At 54.5% G+C, this 27,903-nt stretch overlaps 11 protein-coding genes across 11 annotated transcripts; 5 read left to right on the top strand and 6 right to left on the bottom strand.

Moving 5' to 3' along the window:
* Window positions 1-116: 116 nt before the first annotated feature.
* On the top strand, window positions 117-2,051 carry M409DRAFT_35170 (uncharacterized protein; the record flags this gene model as incomplete). The annotated part of the gene is made up of 8 exons (XM_033810353.1): window positions 117-416; window positions 475-525; window positions 578-844; window positions 920-1,049; window positions 1,083-1,144; window positions 1,198-1,350; window positions 1,407-1,770; window positions 1,837-2,051. The coding sequence occupies 8 exons, from the start codon at window positions 117-119 to the stop codon at window positions 2,049-2,051; spliced, it is 1,542 nt and encodes a 513-aa protein (XP_033674302.1).
* Window positions 2,052-2,279: 228 nt separating this feature from the next.
* On the bottom strand, window positions 2,280-3,224 carry M409DRAFT_48395 (uncharacterized protein; the record flags this gene model as incomplete). Its single annotated transcript, XM_033810926.1, has 3 exons — window positions 2,280-2,865; window positions 2,916-3,137; window positions 3,193-3,224. 3 exons carry the CDS (start codon window positions 3,222-3,224, stop codon window positions 2,280-2,282), a joined length of 840 nt encoding a protein of 279 aa, XP_033674301.1.
* A 549-nt stretch (window positions 3,225-3,773) lies between these two features.
* On the top strand, window positions 3,774-4,941 carry M409DRAFT_48394 (uncharacterized protein; the record flags this gene model as incomplete). The annotated part of the gene is made up of 2 exons (XM_033810925.1): window positions 3,774-4,096; window positions 4,149-4,941. The coding sequence occupies 2 exons, from the start codon at window positions 3,774-3,776 to the stop codon at window positions 4,939-4,941; spliced, it is 1,116 nt and encodes a 371-aa protein (XP_033674300.1).
* A 702-nt stretch (window positions 4,942-5,643) lies between these two features.
* On the top strand, window positions 5,644-6,727 carry M409DRAFT_61834 (uncharacterized protein; the record flags this gene model as incomplete). Its single annotated transcript, XM_033814899.1, has 4 exons — window positions 5,644-5,820; window positions 5,880-6,292; window positions 6,327-6,390; window positions 6,482-6,727. 4 exons carry the CDS (start codon window positions 5,644-5,646, stop codon window positions 6,725-6,727), a joined length of 900 nt encoding a protein of 299 aa, XP_033674299.1.
* A 296-nt stretch (window positions 6,728-7,023) lies between these two features.
* M409DRAFT_15693 (uncharacterized protein) lies at window positions 7,024-9,391 on the bottom strand (the record flags this gene model as incomplete). The annotated part of the gene is made up of 7 exons (XM_033803303.1): window positions 7,024-7,441; window positions 7,492-7,677; window positions 7,728-8,329; window positions 8,385-8,465; window positions 8,522-8,832; window positions 8,883-9,139; window positions 9,201-9,391. The coding sequence occupies 7 exons, from the start codon at window positions 9,389-9,391 to the stop codon at window positions 7,024-7,026; spliced, it is 2,046 nt and encodes a 681-aa protein (XP_033674298.1).
* Window positions 9,392-10,158: 767 nt separating this feature from the next.
* Window positions 10,159-10,791, bottom strand: M409DRAFT_15692 (uncharacterized protein; the record flags this gene model as incomplete). Its single annotated transcript, XM_033803302.1, has 1 exon — window positions 10,159-10,791. One exon carries the CDS (start codon window positions 10,789-10,791, stop codon window positions 10,159-10,161), a length of 633 nt encoding a protein of 210 aa, XP_033674297.1.
* Window positions 10,792-11,357: 566 nt separating this feature from the next.
* M409DRAFT_61833 (uncharacterized protein) lies at window positions 11,358-18,927 on the top strand (the record flags this gene model as incomplete). The annotated part of the gene is made up of 5 exons (XM_033814898.1): window positions 11,358-11,478; window positions 11,528-11,859; window positions 12,112-12,357; window positions 12,407-12,427; window positions 12,478-18,927. The coding sequence occupies 5 exons, from the start codon at window positions 11,358-11,360 to the stop codon at window positions 18,925-18,927; spliced, it is 7,170 nt and encodes a 2,389-aa protein (XP_033674296.1).
* Window positions 18,928-19,417: 490 nt separating this feature from the next.
* Window positions 19,418-19,719, bottom strand: M409DRAFT_15690 (uncharacterized protein; the record flags this gene model as incomplete). The annotated part of the gene is made up of 2 exons (XM_033803301.1): window positions 19,418-19,565; window positions 19,631-19,719. 2 exons carry the CDS (start codon window positions 19,717-19,719, stop codon window positions 19,418-19,420), a joined length of 237 nt encoding a protein of 78 aa, XP_033674295.1.
* A 740-nt stretch (window positions 19,720-20,459) lies between these two features.
* Window positions 20,460-23,414, bottom strand: M409DRAFT_15689 (uncharacterized protein; the record flags this gene model as incomplete). The annotated part of the gene is made up of 1 exon (XM_033803300.1): window positions 20,460-23,414. The coding sequence occupies one exon, from the start codon at window positions 23,412-23,414 to the stop codon at window positions 20,460-20,462; it is 2,955 nt and encodes a 984-aa protein (XP_033674294.1).
* Window positions 23,415-23,794: 380 nt separating this feature from the next.
* Window positions 23,795-24,796, top strand: M409DRAFT_48388 (uncharacterized protein; the record flags this gene model as incomplete). Its single annotated transcript, XM_033810924.1, has 2 exons — window positions 23,795-24,053; window positions 24,108-24,796. The coding sequence occupies 2 exons, from the start codon at window positions 23,795-23,797 to the stop codon at window positions 24,794-24,796; spliced, it is 948 nt and encodes a 315-aa protein (XP_033674293.1).
* Window positions 24,797-25,253: 457 nt separating this feature from the next.
* M409DRAFT_15687 (uncharacterized protein) lies at window positions 25,254-26,091 on the bottom strand (the record flags this gene model as incomplete). The annotated part of the gene is made up of 2 exons (XM_033803299.1): window positions 25,254-25,639; window positions 25,725-26,091. 2 exons carry the CDS (start codon window positions 26,089-26,091, stop codon window positions 25,254-25,256), a joined length of 753 nt encoding a protein of 250 aa, XP_033674292.1.
* Window positions 26,092-27,903: the final 1,812 nt, after the last annotated feature.

Here is a 27,903-nt window from a genome sequence, read left to right as displayed (position 1 = left end):
TCGACACACGAAGCCATTGGCGCTGGTCAACGATAAGCCGTGACACCGGCACAGCAGCCACCAACCGCTCGCGCTGGTCCACGAGCACACATGGCGGCGACAATAGAAGAAGCAGCATGACCATAACCGCCCTCCCACCACTATTCTTCTCCCCGGTTCCAAATCTTGGTTTAACACCCATCCCACTACCACCCAAGGAACCCAGCATATACGATGACCACATCGACGGTCTCGCCAGGACTTGGGCCCCAGGCAAGAAGTGGACGACGACGCTGTTCGTTGCGTGGCTGGCTTTCATCTCTCCGCTAGCAAGCTCCATGATTGCGCCGGCAGTAAGTTTGATCCGGAGGGAGTTTCAGTATGAAGGGCAGGATTATGATACCTTTTTGGTGTCGGTCTTTATTTTCGGTTATGTGGTAAGTTTCAACGATGGACTTGACGTCAAGGCTGCGCGAGGTTGATAGCATTTGACAGTTTGGTTCCCTCATCGCTGCGCCGTTGAGTGATATGTTTGGACGCAAGGTCGTAAGTCTTCATCATCCCCATACGCAAACATGCACTGACTTAGAGGTGCCAGGTGCTCGACATATCAACCACGCTCTTCTGGCTTTGGGAACTCGCCTGCGCCCTTGCTCCCAATGTCACTTCACTGCTCATTTTCCGCCTCTTTGCGGGTCTTGGAGCTTCTGCATCACTGTCCGTTGGCGGTGGTGTGATTTCTGACTTGTTCGATGACAACACGAGGGGCGGTGCGACTGCTTTATTTGCTATAGGGCCTGTCATTGGGCCTGTGATAGGACCTATTGCGGGTGGGTTTTTGGCGGAGAATCGTGGATGGCGATGGGTGAGTTCCAGCCGATCATCCTCAACTTGACTTGACTTTCAGAAATTCAGGCTCGATGCTAATGTTGTAGCATAGATCTTCTGGCTTCTCTTCATTCTCAGCGGATTGACGTTAATCGGCTTGATCTCCTTGAATCGCGAGACGAATCCAGAGATTCTTTCACGGAGAAGGGATGTCGATGTCAGGCAACTCACTTTGAAACAACGTATTTTCAAAGCGCTGGATTGGGGGATTTGAGGCGAGGATGATCGGAGTGTCACCAAAAAGGAGTTGCTGAGGGCAATGGTTCTGCCGTGGAAGGTATGTTTGAATGAGGCGAAGTTGGCTCGAATGGCTGACAGGGGTTTTACCAGATGCTTTTCACAGCTCCTATTGTTGCACTCCTGTGCATCTATGCGGCTTTCGTATACGGCCTTCTCTACCTGCTCCTGACTACCATCACGCCGACATTCGTTTCCGTGTACGGCTTCACACTGGGCAGCGCAGGTCTGGCGTACATCGGTCTTGTAAGCACCACTACCCTGTGAACCCCCTTCCAACACACCCTGACATTACTCCCAAGGGAATCGGCTTCCTCATCGCCGTCGCCATAATAGGCGGCACGACCGATCGCCACATTGCCAAACACAAAGCCCGCAACAACGGCGTCCTCGTTCCGGAACGCCGCCTCCAACTCTGCATCTACTTCTCCTTCCTCATCCCGGTCTCCTTCTTTTGGTACGGCTTCACCGCCAACTACGACACGCACTGGGCAGCGCCCATCATCGGTCTGGCGCCCTTCGCTATCGGCATGATTGGGGTCTTCCTGCCCATTCAGACCTATCTCATTGATGCGGCTCCCGTGTATGCGGCCTGCAGCACGGCGGCGCTGGCGAGTAGTCGGAATGTTGTGGGGACGTTTTTGCCGTTGGCGGGGCCGCGGTTGTGTGAGTACCCATTCATTCCATATTCTGGGGACCTCGTGCTTGATGTCGTACTGATACTTTTAACAGATGATGCACTCGGTCTCGACTGGGGCAACGCAACGTTGGGTTTCATTGCCATAGTGCTGATCCCGGTGCCTGCGCTGGTGTATCGCTATGGCGCCAAGTTGAGGAGTATGTCTGCTTGGATGAGGAATGGAGATGAAGAGGCGATGATCCACCAGCCGAGGGGTGAGGCTGTGGGTGTTGATTTTGGGAATGTCGCGAAGGAGACGCAGGAGTAATGATGGTTGGGTGTTTTGAACTTCGTTTGACTATGATTCGATTTGCCATGTATACGATTAAACGAAAGACACTACAGATAACGCTCTCACATCCAAAGAAGTTTATCTTGTTCGCAGACGAAGAAGTCTAATATCGCAACAGTTCATCGGAAAGCAACCTTCTTTATTCGAATGAGGTCGCGATGGAACGCATTAAACATTGTACACGAAAACACCCATTCCAACATCCTACTTCAGCTTTATCAAACCAAACTTCCTCCGGAAAAACAATCCCCAGACCGAGAGCAATCCAAAGACCTCCAACAACCAAGTCTGCCACTTAAACGGCCCAATCCAATACGTCTTCCTCAAACTTCCACTGCCCGCAAGCAACTGCTCCACGATCTCCTTCGAAAAGTCCTCCCTCCCCATGGCCTTCACCCCATGCTTCGCGTGCTGTGTCCTCTGCTCAAAGAAGCCCTCAATTGGCTTGTACAAACTCCCTTCCGGAAGATGCCTCTCGGTCCTCGTCATGAGACCACTGACAACCGGACCCGCCAAAATCGTTTGGACGGAGATGTCCCAGGGGGAGAGTTCGATGCGAAGAGTGTTTGAGAGGGCGAGCAGGGCGGCTTTGGAAGCGTTGTAAGCTGCGCCGAAGACGTAGGGGGCGTAGGCAGCTAGAGACGAGACGTTGACTATGGAGCCGTGGGTGCGGATTAGGAGAGGGGTGAAGGATTGGACAATTCGCACGATGCCGAAGAGGTTGATGTCGAAGGTGCGGCGGAGTTCGGGCAGAGAAATGTCGAGGATGGGCATCACATAGTACATGCCACTTTTGAAATGTCAGTTAAGAGAATAGAGTTGGGATGAAGGTTGACTTACGCGCAGTTGATCAGGATGTTTAGCTCTCCATCCAGGACCTTACTGACATGCTGTTCGAGTTCCTTGACGCTCTCCTCGCTTCGGACATCGAGCGGGAAGACGTGTGCGCCGGCTTGCTCGAGCTCGGGGAGGGTTTCTGAGGGAAGGCCTGTGGAGCATACTGTGCAGCCTCGTTGGAGGAACTCATGAGAGAGGGCTTCGCCGATGCTGCCTGGGCTGCATCTGTTGGCTTTGTCAATCGATGTTCTGTGAGAAGATGTGGATGGACACAAGGTACCCTGTAATGAGAACGGTCTTTGGTCTCGACATCTTTGAATCTGTAAGAGACGGCCGATTTCTAAGTGAGCTATACAGGCTGTAGGAAGTTGCCAATGAACGCCGGCTTTGTTTGTTTCGTTTCTGTCATCGCTCTATTCGGGCGCGAAACAGCTCTCGCCTTACTCCTGGATCCTCGCACGGAGCAATCTCATCCTCAGCAAGATCGCCATAGATTTCCTGTCACATGAAGGCTTCGCTTTCGGCCTCGGATCTCGAGTAGCTCCGTGATTGATCGCAGTTGGAGAGACGATGGGATATTCGGTGGTCGACTTCTGCCGGCTGGAGCGTTCGCTGGGGTTCAATTTGCCGACGAACGCACAGCCTTGCGGAGGATTTGCACGAGACCGAGAGTTGCCTTGATGGACATGATGGAGAATAGGTACTCAATCATCGAGTCGGCGAGTTAGAGTCTTACGATCTGCAGTACGATGGCAAATGTGTAAGTCAAGTCGAGGAGTGAAACCGCCCTTCTACGTATATAGCAATTTGTTGAGGCCGTACCATTCACACGCAATCAGTTGAAGCATCTACACTTCCATAATGGTTGTTGAGAACGACGCCGCTCCAAGCACCTTGGATGGCTGGGACAGCCTCCCTCCATTCCCAACGAACATTCCTGTCGCATCTGTCAACAATATTTCCCACGCCAGACTACTCAATGGAGACGCTGAGGAATTGAAGAACCTACTCAGCTCAGCCAGGACGACCGGCTTTGTTCGAATCGACTTCACAGACACAGAGCTTGGACGTCGTTTTCTCGATGGCGCGGACAAGATGTTCAAGCTGGCAGCGAAGACCTTTGATTTGCCTGCTGAGGTGAAGCTGAATGACAACATGTTAAATCATGGCGATGCATTGCTTGGGTACGTCAATCACCGGAGTGAATTAGATGCCACACTCTGAAAATACCGACAGATACAAAGGGCTCGGAGCATCTGTCGTCGACAAAGATGGTACCCGCGATAACAACGAACAATACTGGATCGGCTGCGGCGACATCGCAGGCGAAGGCCACTCACGCGCAATCTACAACGACGTGCTCAACGCTCACATGCATGAGATGAAAAGCTTCCAAGACACAGGCAAAGAAATGACAGATCAACTCCTCATGGTCTTCGCTGCTGTCCTTGGCATCTCCGCCGACTCACCGGATTACCTCCCCAAACTCCACTCTCACAGTCAGAACTCCGGCTCGCACGTGCGGTTGCTCAAGTGTCCCAGTCGACCATCTGCCAAAGCTGCGAACCTCCAGCCTCACACTGACTGGGGAACCTTGACTGTTCTCTTCAATGCCCTGGGTGGCTTGCAACTGTACCTCCCACAGTCTTTGCTCGGGCCCGATCAGGAAGCTGGCTGGTACTACGTAAAGCCCGAGCGTGGCACCGCCCTCGTCAATCTCGGCGATGCCATGGTTAGCTGGAGTGATGGCGAGTTCAAGAGCAACATCCACCGCGTGGTGGCACCTCCTGGAGAACAAGCACAGTGGGCGAGATACAGCCTTGCATATTTCACGAGACCGAATCACGATGTTCCTATGAAGCCGCTGGGGAGGAAGATCACGGCGGCGAACAGTGAGGAGCAGTATCCTACGTTCAAAGAATGGGCTATGAGAAGGGCATTGGCGGGACGCGCAGACACCTTCAAGAAGGGCGATTGGGAGAAGGGACAAGGAACTGAGGGAAAATTGGCGGTTGAGGCTAGAGCGTAGGGGGGAAGTTTCGATACCAATGACAGATCAAGCGTTATGTTACAGTAATTCAACACTGATCCTAAGGCCCATTTTGTGTTTACTCTCTACAGCACTGAGCGCACCTGTCCGCGGGAAGCGAGGCTTACACGCTCAGCCTTGCCAACAACCACCAAGCCCCCAGAACTCTCGCGACGCATCTAGAATCGCTTGTCACTTCTTGTCCCTCGATGAAATTCACTCAAAGCAACAATATATCAGCGACAACCAAGCACGCCATGGTCTCGCCATCCCTCCCACCAAGAAATCTGCCGCTTCAATGCTGCCACAAATCCCCCATGGAGCTTAATTTCGGTCCACATCGCTGGGGCGCAGACCAGTTGCATTGGTCGACACTAGCTTCGTCACGGCAGATATTCATAGGGACATGGGGTACAAAAGCTCCGTGCAGGGGACCGAAACACCGTCAGAAACCGCAAGGCAGGGCCGGGCGAGGGCGATGGCAGGAGTTGCCGGACTTCTGGTCATAATCGCAGCCGCTCAGACAGTGGAGGGCTGACACATTCACTCAGACTTGTTCGGTGCCGGTCGCTTCGTTGGACGGAGGACGGAGTCCTGTTGCCTTGATGGCATGTTCGCGTATATAGACAGAGGAAAAAAGATTTCCCAACATCGCAGTAGATCTAGTTTCTGTTCTCTCGATATCGCATCTCCAATATCAAAATGTCTTCTCTCGACGCCGCGTCGTTGTTCTCCGTCAATGGCCTTGTAGCCGTTGTCACAGGAGGCGGTACTGGCATAGGCCTGATGATTGCAACCGCCCTGGAACACAATGGAGCAACCGTATATATTCTTGGCAGACGAGAGGAAGTCTTGCAAACAGCTGCACGACAGAATGCTGTAAGCACTGGCCGATGTGTTCACCCGGTTGTGGATCAAGTCTGACAATTCCAAAACAGAAACACGGCAAGATCGTACCCATCAAAGCCGACGTCAGCGACAAATCGTCCCTCCAAGCCGCAGTCGACAGAATCGAGAAAGAGGTGGGCTACATCAACCTTCTAGTCAACAACTCAGGCACTCTCGGCCGCCGTCACAACGTTCTGCCTCGCCCTGCGTCCTTCCAACCACTGGACAGCAAATGGACGCAATCTGCTGATGGCCATGACTTCAGCAGCCTAGACCAAGTCCGCGATTTCCTCTGGAAGGACGAAGTCGAAGACTGGGACAAAATCCTGCGCGTCAATGTGAGCGGGATCTGGTTCACTTCTGTTGCGTTCTTGGGGTTGTTGGGCAAGGGAAATGAAAAGGGGAATGTGGTTCAGAAGAGTCAAATTGTAACGGTGGGCAGCATTGGGGCGTTCATCCGCATGTTGGGCACGAGCTTCTCATACAATCCGTCTAAGGCAGCGGCCAACCATTTTGGCGAAGATGCTCGCAACGAACTTCGTGCAATGGGGAATTCGATCGGTATGTTGTGCTCCTTCAGTCTTCGAACCCATTCGTGGGCAGAGACTGCGATTCACATCTCGCAGAAATGCTGACAAAAATATGCACGCAGAATGTGATAGCCCCCGGTATTTTCCCATCAGAGATGTCCGCGGGGCCGGCAACGATGGACGAAAAGAACCGTAACCAGCTGCCACCTCAAATACCAGAGGCTGAGATTCCTCTCAAACAACCTGGTGATGAGCAGGACATGGCGGCTGCGATTCTGTACTTGGCGGGAGTTGGTGGTAAATACCTCAATGGGAATGTGGTGGTAGTTGACGGTGGGCGATTGGGAGTTCAGCCGGCGGTGTACTGATTTCTTCAGAGGTTGCTGCGAGGCGCCGGTTCAATGCAGAATTTCGCCGAGACCGAACCCAGACAAGGCTCCCTAGCCATGTCTTCTAGTTGCTGAACTTAGTGGGTATCTCAAACATAGGGCAACACGTGCCTCGTATCCGCCAGAACTACGCGAGTTCCTCTTCTTCAGGAAGATCAGTATCCCAAGGAAGTGGCGTTTCAATCAAGTAGTACTCTGGAGGATGAAACGTATGAGTAGTATTCCTGAACGTAATCTCGCATTATTCTAGGTGGTATCACTTCTGTATTTCTGCTTCAAAGTCTGCTCATTAGGTCATCAAACGGAAAGAAAAGTTTCTCTGGTGGAGTCATGTTCCACAGCTCCATGCCTGGGCCCAGGTCAGGGCTCGTCCATCCATTCAGACCTGACGCGCTCATGGGGTTGTTGAACGAGTCTCGTGATATCTCACTCCACGGTGAGCTGTGGTTGCTCGCTGATCGGGTGAGATAGCTGGTCGAGCAGGGTCGGGAGATGCCAAATGGCAAGGAGTTCCTGTCTTGTGCATGGGCAAATAGCTCGTAGACCAGAGAGACCGCTGGGTAGTTCTCTTCGAGTCTCTTCAGCACCAGCAACGACAGTTCTAGGCGGTTCTTGCTCCACGAGCTTGTGAAGTGATCATGAGATCGAGCCTGAAGTAGGTGGATGGTCATGGCCGGAACAAGTAGAGGCACCCTGGTGTCATGTCAGCATCCGCAAGTAACATGTATATAATTTCAACGTACATCATTGGGCCAGCAAAGCGAAGAGTATCAGTTGCCACAATTCTGTCCAGAATGCAGCTGGCTCGGGTCGCTGCAGCTCTTATCTTGATGTCGGCAGCGGGTAACAGTGCCGAATTCGAAGCCATGGTGCGACTACTCGTAACAAACTCGGATGCGAATGGCCTGTAAAGTGCGATCGTGGCTGACCTGAAGATCGATTAGAATAGAGTTGGCTCAAGCAAGAAGATACGACTTACTCGACATGAAGACGCGCGTACGAGTCAAAAAATTGCACCAACTCTGGATACATTGGAGGCGCCTGTTTGTCTGGCAGACATTCCGAGATCCGTCGATCAAGTTGATCGAGGGTGTTTGGGTCCATGGCCGACTTTCGAGGCTGGTAGTTGGCAGTCAAGACATCGCCAAGCACCACTGTCAATTGGAGTAGGCCCAGCCAAATGGGCACGAGCTGTGACAGCTCATTTGGAACGTACTTCCTCCATGGCTGAGGAAGTCGTTCAGGACCATACATGCAGTCAGATGTTGGCATTGGGACATCGCAATCATCTGCGTTGATCCTGAGTGGGCGACCGTAGCCAAAACTGAGCCATCGGTCACGGAAGAAACAGGACCACCAGATGTTGGACCACAGCCTGCGACGTGCCGGTGATATCGAGCTGTTGATGTTCCTCGAGTCCGGATCTCTGTGCAGGCCTATGGCATGGGCCATCGATATAGCCACTCCGGTCCAATGCCATGACTGTGCATTGTCCTGAAGGTCGGAGTACCAGAAGCCGAGTAGAAGAGAGGACTGTATCAGCGTGATTTTGTCCTGCTCATAGCCGATATCATAGAGACACTAAGGATGTCGTGAGCCAGTGGGGTTGTGGGCCGTGGAGAAGAGATCTACATACCTTTGCCTTGCTGTACAAGGACTTCTTGAACTCTTGACGGGTCTTGCACCCGGATTGAGCGACGTGATGGTTGGTCACGAACTATGAATTGTCCAGTTAGCCACCTCCGCATCGTGATCTTAGCTTGTTGGACTTACGTTAGCTGCAACGGAGAACATACTCCACAAAAGGAGTAAGCTCGGGTTTTGATAGCCTTGGGTATACTGAGATAGGAAGTCCTCCGCGTCCACTATAGGCAGTGTGGAGTGCACAAAGTGAAAGTAGCATTTGACCAATTCCTCGCAAAGCGCTTGGCTGGGCAGTGAAAAGCAGCCCTTTGCCTCAGCATACGACAATGACTCGGGATCCAGAGTGTCTACGGTCGCCTGCGGTATGAAATAATGCTGAGCAGTCCAGTCTCTTTCTGCGTTGCAAATGTCAAGTATATAGCCATAGCCCTGCGGATCACCTTTCGCACTCGTCAGTGAGCATCTAGCTTGCGAGATCATTCATACTGACCGCTGAAGAACGGCATAGTCCCCGTCATCGTGGCATCGTCACACGTGGTCATGGGCGCCGAGCTTGACATGTGCGCCGCTCCATCTGGAAACCCCAGAGAGAAGTCGAATGGTTCTGGATTGAACAGGGGCGTTGGCAGTGATTCCGAAGGTACGCTCCTCGGCGGAGTTGGTAGCTTGTCTGGTTGGCAGATTGCTGTAGGTGGAGGAGGTGCTTCGGATGCGGAGGAAGTCGGCGTGCTGCTGTCCTTCCGGGGCCTGTCCGTGGGGTCAGCTTGAAGCCTGTCCTGTACATTGACATGCACCACACTCGACTGACGGGTAAGGTTTGCGAGATCTCTTTTGGCATTCGATCCCAGCGGTCACGCAGCCGGTGCAAGGCTGGCCAACACTGTCCATATCACATTTAACCTTCTTCTCATAGCATCGCAGGCATGCGTTGGCCTGCCGCCGTGGTGGCTGGCCACTCGAACTATCCGTTCGGTTTGCGCGGGTTGTTCGTGCGTTCATCGTTGCTGTCTCTGAGGCTGTAGTAGGGAGTTGTTTGGGGGCTCGATAGGCGCGAGGCCACTACAACTACTTGATTGATGGCCCAACACACAGGCCACCCAGGGTGCTTGCTCTGAGAGACAAACATATCACAGGGCATTGGCGGGCAATGATCGGAAAGCGACCACGTTCGCGCTTACCAGGCACTTCTTCGACGGTCGAGGAGTTGTTCTGGCATTCTCCACACCAAAATCTCGGACCATGTGTGGCAGGTGGCGGTGATCTCGCGCTGCCTTCGCCCACGGATGCCAGCGGGCTCTGGTTTCAATTTCTCTCCGCAGAGCCGCACGGTTTAGCAGTGGTTAGCGTGGCGATGGTGAGTATGAGGATGAACACATTGACAGCGTGGCGAACAAGGTCCACGGTCCCTCGTCGCCACCGCCGTCTCTGCAGCGAGGCTTGGCTATGATGGCAATCATCGTGGTCGCACGTGCAGGCCAGGAACAGGCATAGTCGCAGATGAGGCCATCATTGCGACGGGATGGCGGGCTGTGGTGATGGTGCAGGTGGTTGTCAAGCAAACTCGTACTCTCGCTATAATTATACCGGCTATGCTCAGGATATTTGCTCGTACCGGTAATCATCCCCCGAGCTAGAACTAGCCGTTTCCAGCGTTACCGACCCCTGGCCGTTGAGATAACCGTTCTCCCACTGCATGTGGCACGTTGCCCTCATCGTCCAACCTCAGCCATCGCCCAGTCCTGCCCTATCCATCTCGTCCATCTGGACTACAGTTCCAGAACGTCTTCCAGAAAGCGACCCAAGGCCATCTTGGCTTTCTTGGTCGCAGGCACGCGGTGGCCTTCGCCCGCATAGCTCACCACACGCCCATCCGAGTCAATGCACGAATTGACCAGCCGCATACACCTATCCTCCGCCAATATGGGATCCGTCGAGTTGATGAAGTGCAGGATTGGCGTGGTGATGCCGGGCTCATAGTACTGCTGCACTCGCGGGTCATCCTCCTGATACCCGCTAAAGCTCAGCACAAACCGGAAAGGCGCGTGGGTCGATGTCAACTCTTCAGGCCGCTCAGCCTGAGGCTTCTCCAGTAGGGCTGCCACGAGGGAAGCCAGTGTAGCTCCTTGGCTGAAGCCCACGGCTCCCGCAAACGGCCCATCTCGGTCCAGAATGTCGCTGAGATGGGCAAAAGTCTTGCGGTACGCCTCATTTCCATCCTCGGGCCACCACGAGTACGTCGGCTCGCCTGTATCCCGTGGCGTGGATGGGAAAGGTGCCGCCGGATACACAAATTCAACATCCTCCCCCACAATCTGCGACAGCAACGGCTGTAGGAAGCCGGTCTCTTCCTGGATGATGGAGGGCGATTGCTGATACCCGTGCAAGAAAAGTAGACGCATGTTGCCGGCTATGCCGATTCTGTGCGACTGCTTGAGGCAGGCCTTTATCCACCGCTGGAGTCCCTGTCGGACACCCATGCCCTCAACTCCCCGTATCCCAACCCAAAGCCACGAAGAAGCGGTGGATTCGGGATATTGAAATGGCACCCTTGTCACCCTGCACCAGTCCTCTGGAATATCCCCACGTGCCAACCTGCCGCGGATGGGAAGTTCACGGGAAGTTTGACCTTGCATGCAGCTTTCAACACAATCTTTCAACGCCTTGGTGGCCTCGATTCTCCGCTGCCATCTCGCCGTGCTTTCATGATTATGGGGCAAGGCTGCGGCTGTGGACGTTCCTCCTCCCGAGATGCGGTTCGCATTCACAACGAGCGGGGATTCACTATCGCAAAGCGCCGCCTTGAGCATTGCTGTGATATTGCAACGTGCTCGGAAGACAAGATGTATATGTAACAGGCGCCCGAAACGGTACTGACTTGAATACCAAACCAAGGGCCTTCGACCATTGTCCACAATCCAACTTCTCAATCATCTCCTCATACCCTTCTAATATTCCACACATCACCATGTCTCCAGGTCGTCTTGTCGACAATGTGCCTTTGCAGGAGACGAGCTCTGAGGGTAGCTCAAGCGGCGTCCGCACCCCGAATGAATTTGGAGCCGAAGCTGTCGCGATTGTGGGAATGGGTAAGTCATCAACGGTATCTTCAGAGATGCAGAGTTGACCGGTTTCAAGGATGTCGGTTTCCAGGTGACTCGGATACGCCCGACCAATTTTGGGACATGTTGCTCCAGAAGCGGAAATGCTATTCTGAACCACCCAAGTCGCGCTTCAATATCGATGGCTTCCACACCAAGAAGAGTCGCCCCGGTGGGCTGAAGCCTCGCGGCGCGTACTTCATCTCCGATACGACTTTCGACTTCGACCCTCCCTTCTTTGGAATCACCAAGCCAGAGGCCGAGGCCATGGACCCTCAGCAACGAAAGTTGCTCGAGTGCGTCCATGAAGCTTTTGAGAACGGAGGCATCCCGCTTGAGCAGGTCTCAGGCACTAATACGGGTGTCTACGTTGGTAACTTCAACTACGATTATGGTGTTATGAATCTGAAAGACCCCGACTACCCTCAGCCGTACAGCATGACTGGCCAGGGTGTTACCATCTTGTCCAACCGGGTGAGCTACGTCTACAACTTGACTGGGCCAAGTCTTACGCTCGACACCGCATGCTCCTCTTTCATCTACGCGGCGCATATGGCCTGCCGAGCACTTGCCAGCGGTGAAGTTGATGGTGCCGTTGTCGGTGGCACGAACCTCATCCAGGCGGTCGAGATCCATCTGGGTACCGACAAGATGGGTGTTCTGTCACCTACCTCAACTTGTCATACCTTTGACGCATCTGCGGATGGCTATGGGCGTGGAGAAGGAATCGGGGCCATCTACCTCAAACGCCTCAATGATGCCATTCGAGATGGCGATCCGATTCGAGGTATCATTCGAGGCACAGCTGCCAATGCCAACGGCAAGACCAGTGGTATCACTCAACCCAGTGCAAAGGGCCAGGCTACTGTCATTCGCCAGGCATACGACTTTTGCCGGTATCAAAGACCTCGACCAGACGAGCTACTTTGAGACTCACGTAAGTCATTCAATCACAGTCGAATTGAGTGGTTTGCTAATGATACGCAGGGCACGGGTACTGCTGTGGGTGACCCGATTGAGCTGAAGGGTATTGCCGATGTTTTCCTCCCAGAAGGCACCGAACGCAAGTCTCTCCTGGTCGGAGGCGTGAAGCCCAACGTCGGTCACGCCGAAGCGGCGTCTGCAATGGCCTGCATCATGAAGGTGGCCTACGCCTTGGAGACGGGCAAAATCCCGGCTACTATTGGAATCGAGAAGTTCAATCCCAAGATCGATTTCCGAGATGGCAAGCTTCAGGTTGTCCAGAACACCCGTGACTGGCCAGAGGAGTATACAGTTCGCCGCGCGAGTGTGAACTCCTTCGGCTACGGTGGCGCCAACGGTCATGTCATTATGGAGGCTGTCTCCTCGATGCTCCTTGGCTATCAGTCCTTCAAGACTCGTGAGACGAGCCGAGAAGACATGGACTTCGACATCAAGACCGGTACGATGGGATCTGGCAAAGCTCAGTACAAGACCAAGGAGAGGACTCAGTTCTTGCTACCATTTTCTGCTCACGATGCGCCGACCTTGAAGGCCAACATTGCCAGCATCAGACAAGTTGCCGATGAATACGATACCGAGGATCTTGCGTACACTTTGGCTTCTCGCCGGTCGAGGTTCTTCCATCGTGGCTTTGCTGTTGTGGACAAGGAGACCGTCAGCGACGATCTCGAAGAGCAAGCCACCACCCTCGGCAAGCGTGGTAGCGGCGCCAACATCGTCATGGTGTTCACTGGACAAGGTGCCCAAACTGCTCAGATGGGTCGCGATCTTATGCAGGACTTTCCATCTTACCTCCAGACGATACGAGATCTTGACAGCATTCTCCAAGGACTCGGCGATGATGCTCCTACCTGGTCGATCGAAACAGAGCTCCTCAAGCCAAAGGCTACAAGCGCCATCGACCAGGTCCATCTCTCACAGCCGCTGTGCACAGCCGTGCAAGTCGCTTTGGTCGACCTGCTTACAAGCTGGGGCATCACACCCAAAGCAACGGTTGGCCACTCTTCGGGAGCCATCGCCGCTGCGTACGCTGCAGGATCAGTCACGAAGAACGAAGCTATTCTCTACGCCTACTTTCGCGGTGTTGCAGTCAGCGGTCTTACGTCCAAGGGTACCATGCTGGCTGTCGGCCTTGGAGCAGAGGAAGCTGAGCCATATGTCGAGCAAAGTATCCGCATAGCATGCCATAACTCGCCCCAGAGCGTCACCCTGAGTGGCGACGAAGATGCTGCTGCTCGTGTACAGGCCAAGCTCGACAAGGAAAAAATATTCGTGCGTGCTGTGAAGACGAGCGGCCGAGCGTATCACTCTCACCACATGAAAGAGGTTGGCGGTTCCTATCTGGAATCGTTGGAGCGAGCTCTCCGTCTGCACGGTGGATCCAAGGATGCCCGAAAGGTCGAAGGTGTCGTCTATTCCTCTTCAGTCTATGGAAAGATCATGGACAGCGATTTCGTGCCAGGCCCAGAATACTGGAAAGAGAACCTGGAATCCCCGGTGCTCTTCACGCAAGCCCTCGAGGTACTTTTGAACAACGAGGAGTTGTCACTCAACACTATTCTCGAGGTGGGGCCTCACTCGGCTCTCGCTGGTCCTATCCGCCAGATCAGAGACAAGTTGGGCAAGAGCTCGAAAGACCTGGACTACATCGCCACTCTGGTTCGGGGTGAGAACGCCACCACCCGCCTGCTGGATCTTGCTGGGTCGCTCTTCATCAAAGGGCACTCAGTCAATCTCGAGAACGTCAACGCCATTGAGCGCAAAGTCGGCGGTACCATTCAAAAGTTCATTGGCAAGACCCTTGTCGATCTACCCAGATACAACTGGAACTACAAGAACGGCACCAACTTGCGAACTGCCAACCGCTTCGCTGAGGAGCATCGCCTGCGCAAGTACCCTCGCCATGACCTGCTCGGGTCCAAGGTACCTGGAACCATGCGCAACGAGGCTCAGTGGAGGAATATGCTCGACATTGCCGACCTCGCATGGCTTGACCAGCATCGCCTGTCCACTCAGCCAGTGCTGCCTGCTGTAGGCTACCTGGTCATCGCAACAGAAGCAGCTCGCCAGTTCTTTGCTGAGTTCAAGGAGCTCAAGGGCAGCTTCCGCTATGTCTTCCCTCACATGACGGTCAAGTCTGCGCTGAATCTTCCTCCTCCTGGCACTCCAGTAGAGATCATGACACGGATTCGCTTCCAGCACATCTCCGACTCTATCCAATCTGGCCAGGCTACGTTCGCCATTCAATCTCACCTTAATGGTATTTGGACTGAACATGCCATTGGCAGCGTTGAAGTTCGACAAGGCGAGTCAGATCTCACACCTCTGTTCAGCGAGGACAAGCTCCAAGAACCGAAGACCGCACATACCTGGTACCGCGGCTTCTCCAGCATTGATCTTAACTATGGCGCTGCATTCAATGGTCTTTCAGACATCAGAGTCGATCCATGGGGTACTGATATGACAGCTTTGTCCAAGCTCCTGCCAACGGACATTGACGTCGAGGACTCCCGCTACCCCGTCCACCCAGGCACCCTCGACACTTGCATGCAAGCCATTCTGATCGGTGCACACAGCGGATCTTTGAAGGAGCTCAATCAATCCTACATTCCTGTCAGCATGGAAAACGTCATGATCTGGTCTTACGATGGTGTGTCAATCCCAGCTCCTGAGGAAGCAGACGGCCGCATCCTCGCCACCGGCAAGAAGAGCAGCCTGCGTGCGCTGAACGGCACTGTTCAGCTTTTCGACCAGCGAGGAAGGCCGATCTTCGCCGCTGAGAAGGTCGACTCCATTGCCTACGCTGAAGCTTTGAACGGCGGACAGAAAGCCGATCGTCATCCCTACATCCGTGTCGTTTGGAAGCAGGATATCGAGCACTCCAGCTCATTGAGCAGCAAGAATGATGTGCCTGCTTCGCTTCTGCAGGTCTGGGCTTCTGGTCTCGTCAGTGTTGCAAAGGCCCACGCCTCGAACCCACTTGCCAAGGTCATCCTGGAGAGCTTAAACGATCAATACGAGTTCAGTGAAGCCGTGGCTCTGGATCTCAGCTCCAGCAAGGTCGGCGAGGAGACATTCGAGCTCGAGAGTATCTGCTTGAGCATCCTTCAACGCCTGGCGAATGATCAATCCACTGCCGGCGAGGCTCTCCCGAGCTCTTTCGAGACCACGCTTGATCTCGTGGCCCACAAGCAACCTGGTCTGGACATCATGTTCTACGTTGATGGCACCAACACCGACATCAGTGGCCTTCTTGAGCACACCCTCGGAGGCAAGTCGTCCTTGAAGCGATACAGGACTGTCGAAATCGTCACTCCAAACGGTGGTGCCGTGCCGGCGCTGACCGAGAAGTTTGCCGACTTCAGACATGTCACAGTCAAAGAGAAGGCCATCCTCGAGGATGACGATGCCACGTACGATCTTGTCGTTCTCCTTCAACCAGCTTCAGTGGTTGGCTCGCCAGAGGTGGTTCCGAATTTGAAGAAGAACCTGAAGGAGAGTGGTCGCTTGCTCATTGCTGAGGGTCGCAAGGAACTGGACGCTGCCACGGGACGCCTGCTCGAGACAATCGTCAGCGGTCTTGGGTCAGCAAAGACTGCTTCGTACCCTACGTTTCACCAGTGGTCGGCTGCCCTTCAGCAGGAGCAGCTTGGTGTCAAGTCGAGCCATGTTGGGCCTTCTGGCTGGACGCTCCTCACTGAGAAGTCGGCGTCAGAGCAGAAGACTGCGAGCTGCGTGATCTTGTCTCGTCAGTCACAGTTTGAGACTGCCAACGCCTTCGTCGGAGTCCTTGGAGATGCCTCCGTCAACGCCACCATCGCTGCTCTGGTCGACGCCGACTTTGTGCCTGAAGCCGGCGCCGCCTATCTGTCTCTCGTTGAGTTTGGCGACAACTTCTTCGAGACATTGAGCGAGACAGAGTTCAAGAACCTGCAAAGCCTTGCTGATTCCGCGTCGAGCATCTTCTGGGTGACAACTGGCAACCTCTTGCGCAACACCAACGCCCATGCTGCGACCGTCATGGGTCTTGGACGAACTCTCCAGACGGAGTACGCCCAGCTGCATTTCTTCCACATCGATCTCGATCACCAAGACGCCACCCTGGGAGCCAGCCAAGTGGCCCGCATCGTCAGCAGCTTCGACCCTCAAGGCGGAGACTGCGACAAAGAGCATATCGTCAGCGATGGCATCTACTACGTGAGCAGATTCTCAGAGGACAAGAAATTGGATTCTGCCTACGGCGCGAAGCTGGCCAACGAGCCTGTTGCACAGCCAGCCAACGCCGAGAAGCCAGTCCGCCTAGCAATTGGTCGTGTGGGAGCTCTGGATACCCTGCATTGGACATCCGACGACCGAGACAAGACTCTCCAAGATGATCAGGTCGAGGTCGAAGTCAAGTCCGTTGGCGTCAACATGAAGGAGATTGCTACCTTCCGCGGCACTTTCAACTCTGAGTCCCTCTCCCATGAAGGCAGTGGCATCGTCCGCCGTGTCTCACCAGGTGTCACCAACGTCGCAGTCGGCGATCGCGTATGCTGGATGGGCAAAGGAGTGTTCAGCAACGTCGAACGTTTCAGTGCCCAGCATTTGCACAAGATTGCCGACACGGACAGCTTCGAGCAGATTGCTTCGATGCCTTTGGCTTTCTCGACGGCGGTCTATGGTCTTCTCCACCTTGGACGTCTCCGCAAGGGCGAAAAGGTGCTGATACAGAGTGCCACTGGTGGTGTCGGTCTTGCGGCAGTCCAAATCGCAAAGATGGTCGGAGCCGAGATCTTCGCGACTGTTGGAACAGACGACAAGAAGGTGTGGTTGAAAGAGCACTATGGCCTTGACGAGAACCACGTCTTCAACTCCAGAAGCACACAGTTCGCCGATGAGATCCGCAAGATCACAAACGGCTACGGCATCGACGTCTCTCTCAACTCTTTGGTCCGCGAGTCTCTCCATGCTTCTTGGAGCCTCATGGCCAGCGGCGGTCGCCACATCGAAATTGGACGTACTGACATCCTCGATTACGGCACTCTCGATCTCGACGTCTTTAAGCGAGCAGTCTCGTTCAGCGCTTTCGACTTTGGTGCCGTCGCCAGCGAGCAGCCTTGGATCCCAGCCCAGGTCATGAGCGAGGTCATGCAATACTACCGCGAGGGCAAGATCATACCTCTGGCACCACTCTTCACGTACAGCGCCAGCGAGATCATCTCTGCCTTTGAGACCTTCTCAGATGGCAACAGAATTGGTAAAGTCGTCGTCAACTTTGACAACAAGCCATTGACTGTAAGCAACCTTCCTGTGATCAGCCTTGCACAACCTAACACTTCCCAGGTCCAAGACAAGCCAAAAGGAGCCAAGTTCAGAGCTGACGGCACCTACCTCCTCATCGGCTGTCTGGGTGGCCTCGGTCGCTGCCTCTCACGCTGGATGGTCGACAACGGCGCCCGCAACCTGACCTACCTCGCCCGTTCAGGAGCCTCCAACCCAGCCGCCGCCCGCTTCGTCGAAGATCTCGAGGCCCGAGGCGTAACCGTCCACATCGTCAAAGGCGACGTCTCCAACCGCTCCGACGTCGACCGCGCCGTAGCAGCCGCCGGCGTCCCCGTCCTCGGCATGGTCCAAGGCGCCATGACCCTGCAAGACTACCTCTTCTCGAAACTCAACCTCGACAAGTGGAACTACGCCGTGCAGCCCAAAGTCCAAGGAACGCTGAACCTCCACTCAGCTCTCGAGGGCCACCCGCTCGACTTCTTCATAATGCTCTCCTCCATCTCCGCCATGACCGGCGCGCCCACACAGTCCAACTACTGCGCCGGCAACACCTTCATGGACTTCTTCGCGCGCTACCGTCGCCAGCACGACCTCCCTGCCACGACGGTCGGCCTGACCATGGTCCTCGAAGTCGGCTTCGTCTCCCAAGACGAGAAGATCGAACAGGGCATCGCCCGCGGCGGAGTCCCCGGTATCAACGAGAAGGAGTTCATCGAACTGATGGAAACCGCCATCCTCCCCGCCCCCAAGCCCTCGTGGAAAGGCGACGCCAACGCCAACGTCTTCCTCGTCTCCGGTCTCGATCCCTCCAAGATCTCCCCCGATGCCCTCGAATCCGGCTTCCGATTCTGGTCGCAGCCACGTATCGGTCCTCTCGCGGTGTCTCTTCAAGAAAAAACCATGTCAACGGGCGGATCCTCCAAGTCCTCCGGTGGCGCGGCTCTCGACCTCCCCTCGATCTTGGAGGCTGTCATTGACAAGTTCGCCAAGACGTTCATGATCCCCGCCGAGGACTTCGACGAGACGAAGCCCTTGGTGGCGTTTGGAATGGACTCGATGATTGGGATTGCGTTGAGGAACTGGGTGTTTGGGACGTATAGCGTGGATGTGCCGACGAGTGATTTCATGGGCCCGTTGTTGACGGCGCAGATGTTGGCGGAGAAGATCTTTAATGGGTTGCAGGAGTAGGAGTCAGCATTTTGGTTTCAGTCTCGTGTTTGGACGGCGTTATGTGGTTGAGGAGTTCGGCAGGATATACACACTTGGGACGAGTTGGGAAACAGGCCTGGGTTTAGATGGCTGGGAGCCGTTTTAATAGTCATCAGATCATGTGACATTTAACTATGTACCCTTACTTGATTCCATTACTCCCATTCAACGTAAACTCGTCCAATTGAAAGCGATCTGGAACAATACTGTTGTCCAACCATGCAAGGTATGTGTCCCTATTGGAATCCATCATATTGCTCGTTCAAACCCCCAAAGAATTCTAAGCCCCTTTCATACCATGAGCATAATCAAGAACGCCTACTGCTCGATCTCCAAAGTCGAAACAATCAAGCGCTCCAAAAGGTATATTTCATCCCCATCCCCTTCCCCTTCCTTTCCCTTCCAACCAAACGCCAGCCAAAACAAAATCAATCTCCAAATTCCACACCCCCTCCCACCCCTCAAGATATCACACCCCCTCCCCCCTCATCAACGCATGTCTCCTCCTCCTCGCCTCCATAATCTCCTCAGGCGAGTGGTGCCAATCCTTGGCCTTCTCGTCGAAGTTGGAGAAGCGTTTGGCGATTTGACCGGCGGCCGGGGTGCCGATTGTCATTCTACACCACAAGGACCTCGTGTTAGTTTTTTTGTGTGTATGGGTGAGGGGGGTGGGGAGTGGTACCTCGAGTGGTCTGCGGTGAAGATGTAGGCGATTGTGAGGGGGAGGGAGGCGAAGCCGCCGAGGAGGAAGAGGCCTTTTAGGGCGGACATGGTGATTTTATGGTCGGGTGGTGGGGTGTTTCGGTTGACTGGTCGTGGTGTTGTTGAGGAAGTACAGATGCACCGCCGGTTTGTGAGTTTGCAGAGCGTTGGCGACGAGGTCGAGGTAGTGTTCTAGATGCGAGGCCTGATGTTGTGGCTGATGGGTCGTGATCGTTGATGCCTTCTTAGATCGTTGTCCTTGTGGTTGTACCATATTGAATCTCTTCCGTAGCGCAGCGTGCGTTGAGTGCAAGATATTAGAAACAAGATCAATAGAGAAGGAATGTCTAGCTTCCTACCTATTTGCGTGGGCTACGGATTGTTTTCGACGACACCGTTTGTCGTACAGGATACATATCACGAGAGAGCGACTTTCCGCCGGATTGCGTTTTGGTGTTTGGGATTCACGTGCTGTTGGCCTTCCCCTGTTCACGGCGAGGCCCGACAGGCCGGCGAGAACTCCGCTTGGTTTGCTGGACAATGGTGGCGTGACATCTCTCGCGACAAGTTGTGCCATTGATGTTGTTTGAAGAGTGTCACTGATTCTCCTCGTACGTTCTGGTGCCGTGATACATGTCTGGTGCCTGAAATGGTTGCAAAGCATTGTGAGTCGACTTTGCGGATAACGTTGTCGGGACGTCCTGTCTTGGACTTTGACAGCTGTCAGGCCTCCGTATTGGAAGTCAGACCCCAAGCCTGGAAACACCGTGCGACTTGCCTGTCAAAGATCTACCTCTTGCTGAGCCACGCTACCTTTGCATCGACCAGCTATGCCACTCATTGAAAACACTTGGGTGGATCTTACTCTTCTCCCCATCTCTCCTCCACTCCGCCTGTAACTTGACATACCTCCCCGCGACAGCCTCCCAATGCTTCTCATCCTTCGCGACTAACAGCTTTGCGAGAAATTGGCTTGAGCGACTGCAAGCGCCAGCATGGATTTTGGAGCCGCCTTGACGCATCTCTTCGTGGATGGCGTCGAGAAGAGTGAAGTGCAGAGACGCAGAGTCTAGTTTTGGTCCGGTCTTGAATCGTTTGCAGGTGTCGAAGTACTGCTCCAGAACACCGAGTGCTTTCTTCGCGGTTGCTTGGTTCGAGGTCGTCCGGGTCAGGGTTACTAGAGGATGGAGGAGGTTAAGAGTAATGTCCTTGGCATACTGGCTCTTCACGAAGACCGTGAGCAGGTCCAGAACTCGGTTCTTGAAGTTGACAATGTTCTCCTTGGCGTCTTTGTTGTCCTGCTTCTTGCTTGAGCCCTTCTGCCTCTCTTTGAATATATTGGTGAGGTGAGGTTCCAGAGCCATCATCTGTTCGTCGTCCATATCTGATCCGTCCTCATCCTCGTCGGAGTCCATCCCTGCAGTGCCGAGGGCGTCGGCAAGTTTGCGGTCGAACGCAGCCTCTTCATCTTCGTCTCCTTCACCACCCTCCGAGTCTTCATCGCTGTTCAAGTCATCGTCGTCGTCGTCGTCCTCTTTCTCGACGACTTCGCCGTTGACAAGCTCGACATCCGACATGTCCTCCACATCGATTTCTTCTTCTTCATCGTCTTCGCCGTCCTCTTCATCACTTTCCTCGGCACCGCCATCGGCCTCATCTTCATCATTCTGATCGAACAGTTCCTGTTGACCAGCCAAACTCTCTTTCTGCGAAAGGATGTCAATCATAGACTGCAGACCATCTTCGGTCACCTCTGATGCAAAAGCTGCAAAGACTTGCTCAGCAAGCTTGCGGAAGAGCGCAGACTGTTTCGATACAAAGCTCAACAAGAGCTCCACCAGCATCTCAGACGCATCGCCAGCCTCCTTCGGGCTGTGATAGCATGCATTGATGTCTTCCAACACACCAATGCTGTCGGGTTCCTGCTTGTACACTTGAAGCATACCGAGAGCAAGTAGCAGTCGGAATGCTTGCATGTACGTCGCCGTGCCGCTGGTCGTACTCGTACTCTTCTTCGTTGCGTCCTTGAGGTTCTTGCGAGCGTCTTTCAACACAGCCAAGGCTTCATCACTGAGCTTGTCGAGAAGGCTCTTTTCTGCTTCACGCAGAGTCTCTACGACAAAGGTTGGTGCCAGAAGCGCACGGTTGAGTGGAAGGTCTACCAGGTGACCAAGGCACGACATCAGCCTATCTCGAAACAGTGACTGGGATGTCGCTGTCAACGAGGGAATTGTTTTCGCGCCAGAGGTGCTGTATCCGAGATTCGTCAACCCCTTCAGAAGTTCAGAGAGCCACTCCGCCAGTTGAGTTGACTCGGGGCCGTCGAAAAATTGCTCTGGCTCTCCGCGTCGTGCTCGAATGATTGTGAGTAGCACATCTGCCAGCATTCTGCGCTTCTTTTCAGCTTCTGCAGTGTCTTCAAGACCAGGCGTTCGCATGAGACTGATTACCCCCACAGCAGTGTTGGCGAGGTCATCATCTTCATCTATCGCAGCAAGCAGGCTTTCCACTGTCGATCTGGTCAACTTGTCCACATTTGGAGGCAGAATCGTTAGCAGCTTGCTGACAATGGCTTGGGCAGCATCAGAGCCATCGTCGTTCCTCCCTCGATTGACCATTTGATTCAACGGCACCTTAGCAGCTTCAAACAACGCTCGATCACCTTTGGCTCGTTGGTCCAGGATGCAGCGAACAATGTTGGGATGTACCACATATTGGAGCAGCTCTGCAGGGGCGGTTCCAATGGCTTTGGTGAAAATTTGCAGTCCAAGGGCTTTGCGTTCCGTGGAAGATGCCGTAGAGAAGACCGACGTAGCTACACATTCATCCCAGAACTGCGAGAACTTGTTCTCGCCTTCTTTGTAGAGGTATCCGAGGATGACGTCCCATACGAAGCTCGGCTTGACTTGTCTGGCGCCAGACTGCTTCTTCGCCGCCCCGTTCGTTTCCTCCCCGGCCTCGACAGCATTCTTCTGCAAGATCTTGCCAAGAGTCGATCGTTCTTGAGAAGAAAGAGGGTCATTGTGATGCCATTGTCCCTTCGGTAGCTTGACGTCCGGAAATGCCTTCTTGATAGTCAACCACAGAACCACGCCTTCTGGAGATTTGAGCAGGCCCTTGTCAAGCCACGAGTTGATCAGATTGCGAACAGTCTCATCCTTCAGCTGGCTGCCCTCTTTACTCTTGAGGAACTCGTAGAGCATAGCACCGCATTCGCCACGAAGCCATTCTTTCTGCGAAGCAAGCTCCGTAACAGCGTCGAAGAGATATCGTGCATCGTTATCTGATGCATTGGCCAAGACACCGCTCTGCAAGACCGATTGAAAAGCGAACCGTCTGCCGATCAAATCATTTCGCTTCTCATCGCTATGAGCCTTGCTGTCCGGATTCGTGGAGGCAATGATCCTGTCGACGATGCCGGGAAGCTTCCACTCCGAAGCAGTGAATCCCAATCTCAAAACCTCAGCCAAGGCAATAGAAAATCCAGGTCGTGCGGCCTTCGCGCCACTGCAGACGCCCTTGATGAGTCTGTTGAGACTGTAGTCCAGATTCTGTGACCGGTCGTCTGACTTTGCGGAAAGCGTCTTGATCAATGCCTTGGTAGCTTCAATCCGTACTTGGGGAACTTCATCTCTGAGGTTGTCGATGATTTTGGCAAGTTCTGCTTGGCTTTGGCCATTCTCAACCCGTCGCTTGCGAGATGGATGGATCGCGACCTCGACGTCTTCGTCCTGCGGAGCTGGGCGCTTCTTGCCTGTTGCCATTGCGGTGGATGTTTGGTTGCTTTCTCGAGGAAACGGCCGAAGAAGTTTCGAGGTTGATGTCGCCCGATGCTCAACTTTTTGGTCGTGGGACGCATGGCCAAGATCTGCCAGAAGTCGACAGCCAGAAGCTCGAAGCTGCAGCTTTCAGCAAATGTCTTCGTGTTTCGTCCTAACCCCGAGGAATGCAGAGAGTGGATGCTCGTCTAGCCGTTCACTGCTAGACCTTTGACAGCTGAAAGACTGAAAGCTAAGTTTTCGAACTGTTATATCTCCTCAGTCTGTACCTCTTCCCTCTCGACAGCCTCTCTCCATTCGACTCCCATATACCCACTGCATCCACACCCACAGGGCAAGCAAGAACAACAACAACAGAGATCAAGATGGGCATAGGAACAACCGTCACCATCGCCATAATCGGCTCCGGCACCATCGGCCTCTCCTTCGCCGCCCTGCACCTAACCCGCGACCCACACTCCAAAGTCATCATCTACGACCCGCGACCCGGCCTGCAAGCCTACATCCAAGCCAACATAACCTCCTACCTGGTCAACACCGACGTCCAGCAATGCCTGGCCCGTTTGCACATAGCCCCGACGTTGAAAGACGCCGTTGAGAGGGCGGACGTTGTGCAGGAGCAGGGTATGTCAATATCACAGCAACCACCAAGAGGCAGACGAGATTGACAATGACCAGGACCAGAAAACCTCCCCTTCAAACGCACCCTCTGGCCACAAATCGAGCTCCACGCCCCACCACACGCCCTCTTCATGTCCTCCACCTCCGGCATCCCCGCCTCGCAACAATGCACAGGAATGAAAGACCCCTCGCGCCTCCTCGTCGTCCACCCCTACAACCCACCGCACATAATGCCCCTCCTCGAACTCGTCCCCTCCCCCCTCACCTCCCCCACCACAATAACCTCCACCCAAAAATTCTTCACCTCCCTCGCCCGCGTCCCCATCCCCCTCCAAAAAGAAACCCCCGGCTTCGTGGCCAACCGCCTCGCCTTCGCCCTGCTGCGCGAAGCCTGCTCTTTGGTATCCTCCGGCGTCGTGTCAGTCAAAGATCTCGACAGCATCGTGACGTCGTCCATGGGACCGCGGTGGAGCGTCGCGGGGCCGTTTAAATCCTATCATGCCGGGGGTGGGGAGGAGGGGTTGAGGGGTTTTATGGAGAAGATTGGGGGCACGGTGGGGATGTGTTGGGGGGAGAGTGAGAGGGGGTATCGGGAGAATAGTATTGTGGTGGGGGAGGGGACGTGGCAGGAGGAGGTTTGTCTGCAGGCCGAGGAGGCGTATGGACGGGTGGATACGGGGGAGAGGGATCGGAAGACGCGGAGGGTGTTGGAGGTTGTGGGGGAGAGGGAGAGGGAGGTGAGATGATCAGGGGAACAAGCGGTGATGTATAGTTGAAAGATGAGATGACAGCAACGATGATCCATGATAAACGATGAGTGGTATAATGATCTGCTAAGACGCTCGTGACAGTGATGATGAAGTAAAAGTCCCAAACCAAGCCAACGCGACAACAACATCAACAACAACAGCAGCAGCATCGCTCACAACAAGTCATAATGTAAAACGCAAGTCGTCAAGCCCACTCCACCCTATCCTCGACCTCTATTAACCTTCTTGCTATGAGCAACACCATCACCGTCACCCCTTCCATCATCGCCAGTGTCATTTTTCTTCGAGTCGTAGCCGGGAGGTATGAGAATCCGATGCGTCATCTCTCTCCAACCCTTGGTCGTCGGCTCCCTTTGGTGTGTCATTCGCCGTTAGCACAAACAGTCTATGTTCCAATGTAGTTTCCGGGCAGCAATGGGAGGAGGGGAAGGCTCTACTTCTGAGTCTTCTTCTGCGCCTCCTCCTTCGCGCCCTGAGCCTGCTTCTTGGCTTCCTCCTTGGTCTCCTCGCCCTGCTTCTTCAACTCCTCCGTCTTCTGCTGCCCAGCCTTGGTGTACTCGTCGGCCTTGGCCTGTCCAAGCTTCGTGTACTCATTGACCTTATCCTGACCAATCTGCTTGTAGTGCTCGGCCTTGTTCTCGAGGTCCTTGATGTACTCACTGCCCTTCTTCTTCGACTCCTCGTACTTGGGGCCGAGGATGTCGGCGACGGCGTGGAAGAAGTCAGAAGCAATGCGGAGCTCGGTGCTAACGATGGCCAAGATCGTCGTCGTGATGCCCTGGCCTCGCTCGTTGTGCTTGGCTGTCTTGTTGTACTCGTCTGTTGGGTGGTGTGACTGTTAGTGAGCTGATCTCCTGCAAACGCGTGGGGGAAATCGATAAAGTGTGTGCAAGTAAATTCGTACCTTCATAGGCGCCCGAGACGTAGTTGTATGGCCACCAGATGTAGCTCTTGGCCGTGTCGACAATGGTGTGGGTGTCCTCCTTGACAATGGGGAAGTGGCTCTCGACGGTGTTCAGTCCGGAGTCAGCGAGCTCATCGGCCTTTTGCACGTATGGCTTGGCGTAGCTGTATGGGGTCTCGAGGTATGGCTCGACAGGCTTGCCGAAGCGGCTGTAGACGCCATCGGCGAGCTCAATGGACTTCTTGCCGTAGGGGTTCGACTTGAACGTCTCGATGCTGTCGTTGACGGCAGGGTAGGAGGTCAGGTGAGAGATGAACTGCGAGCTTGGCTTCTCGCCGTTGGTCAAGGTCTCGGTTGCGTGAGGCATCTTGATCTGTGGTGGTGGTGAACTGCGTCGTCGTCCGTCAGTGGTTTGGTCGTGAGGACAAGAGTTGATGAAGCAGTGGTGGTTGGGCGCTGTTGCTCCTGCTGGTGGAGTAGGAGTGCGATCTTGATCTGAGACGACGGGCGGGATGGGGGAAGGTCGAAAGTTGTGCATGAGCAAGGTTGCTGTGGAGTGCTTACCCTGAGGTTGTGATGCTATCTCGGCCGCTGCTTCCTGTGCAATCACCGTCAGCGATGCTGCTGCCCGGATCCTGGAGCTATAACAGAGTGCGAGACGTACGAGCTGTTTGTGTTGCGCTTCCGAGTCGGGTATCTGCGGTCAGCTCACGATTGTGATACACTGGAATGCTGAGGGGACGGGAGCAGAATTTGCTACAGCAGAGAGTGGGTTTTGTTCGATGAAGCTGAGAGAATGGGAGACTTGTTGAGAGATGTGCGTCGGTTCTTACCTCACTGCTGCCGGCGGACGGCACAAACGCGCGCGCTGTACCCAAGTCGCATTTTCATGTGACAGAGAGGGTAGGGAAGCTCAATCCTCACTCAGGGTGACGTACATGCCACCTCACCCGCTTCGCCTCCTGCACGCGCAGCCAACCAGGGGCCCGCGCTTGTCTGCCCCGTGGCCAAGTCCCTCGATTTCAGCCACACAGACTTTCAACCTGGGCGGGAAGCTTCGAGGTTGCCTTCGAGGAGCTGTTCACGAACAGGTCTTGTCGCACTCCTCCCATCATCGATCGCGGCGGAAGCTGAGTCGAGGCGTGGGCGTGATTCGCCAGCGCCCGCGAGATAACTGCACTGCGCCGGATTGCCTTGATACCGTGGAGCAAATTGCGCTGCGATTCGCCCCTGCTCAACATGTGCTGAGGGCAGCATGTGAAAGCCAAGAGAGTGGACACTGTCGCAGCTCGGCCCTGTCAATCCCACTGACATGTGCATGGGAGCCACGCCGGCAAAGACGCCGACGACCAGGGAGTGTGGCGTCGCCTTGTGTGTTGAGGCTCCTTCGGCGCATGTGAAGACCACCTTCAATGCCATTTGTACCAGCTCTGATGACACCTTCTTCCCTCGACACAGCCGCGTGTGTGTGCCTCAATACCGAGACACGTCCCCAACGTGCCAGTAGAAGGTGACCCAGACCCCTCAATACTTCTCCGTTGGTGACACCTCCTGTCGGCTTATGGATCCAGTGCGACTATTTCACGAGCATGTGCTTGCGCTCGTTCGTGGCGTGTGAAACCAGAACTCCACACTGCCATGCCTGGCCGGCTCCGCTCTCATGCACTCCACGCAAGCGAGATGGTTCAACCAGCTGGCCACCCGGCGAATGACATCGGGGCAGAGCCAACATCGTGGAGCACGAGGAGAATCGCGCGCTACTTTGCTTGGCTTGGAGACACAGCTTTGCTGCTGCGAGGAGTGACTTGCAGCCTTGGACGTGCAGGAGATGCGTTATGTCTGTCATACCTGCCCGCTTTGGACGAGCACAGCAGCGTGAGCAATACCGATACCCTGGCCAGGCGCATAGAGTGGCGTCTAGCTGAGGGGGTGCGATGACATCCCAATGCCGTGTCGGACCACAGGAGCCTGGTCGCCAACGCTCTCGGACGCTTCCATGATCATTTGCGGCACTTCCTCCACCCACCCCATTCAAAGACGAGGTCGCGTGCTGGACTACCGTCTTGGGAGCGTATTCCTGGACCATAAACGATGAGTGACGTCTTCATGAACGGGGCGAGGAGTGGATATGCCAGTCGCAGGACGTCTTCGGGGCCTTTCTTGCATTCAGAAGCTGATC

This window comes from Zasmidium cellare (assembly GCF_010093935.1).
Source record: "Zasmidium cellare ATCC 36951 unplaced genomic scaffold M409scaffold_1, whole genome shotgun sequence".
Classification (NCBI taxonomy): domain Eukaryota; kingdom Fungi; phylum Ascomycota; class Dothideomycetes; order Mycosphaerellales; family Mycosphaerellaceae; genus Zasmidium; species Zasmidium cellare.
Note: the sequence above shows the minus strand (reverse complement) of the source record. Positions and strands in the feature narration are given on the sequence as shown.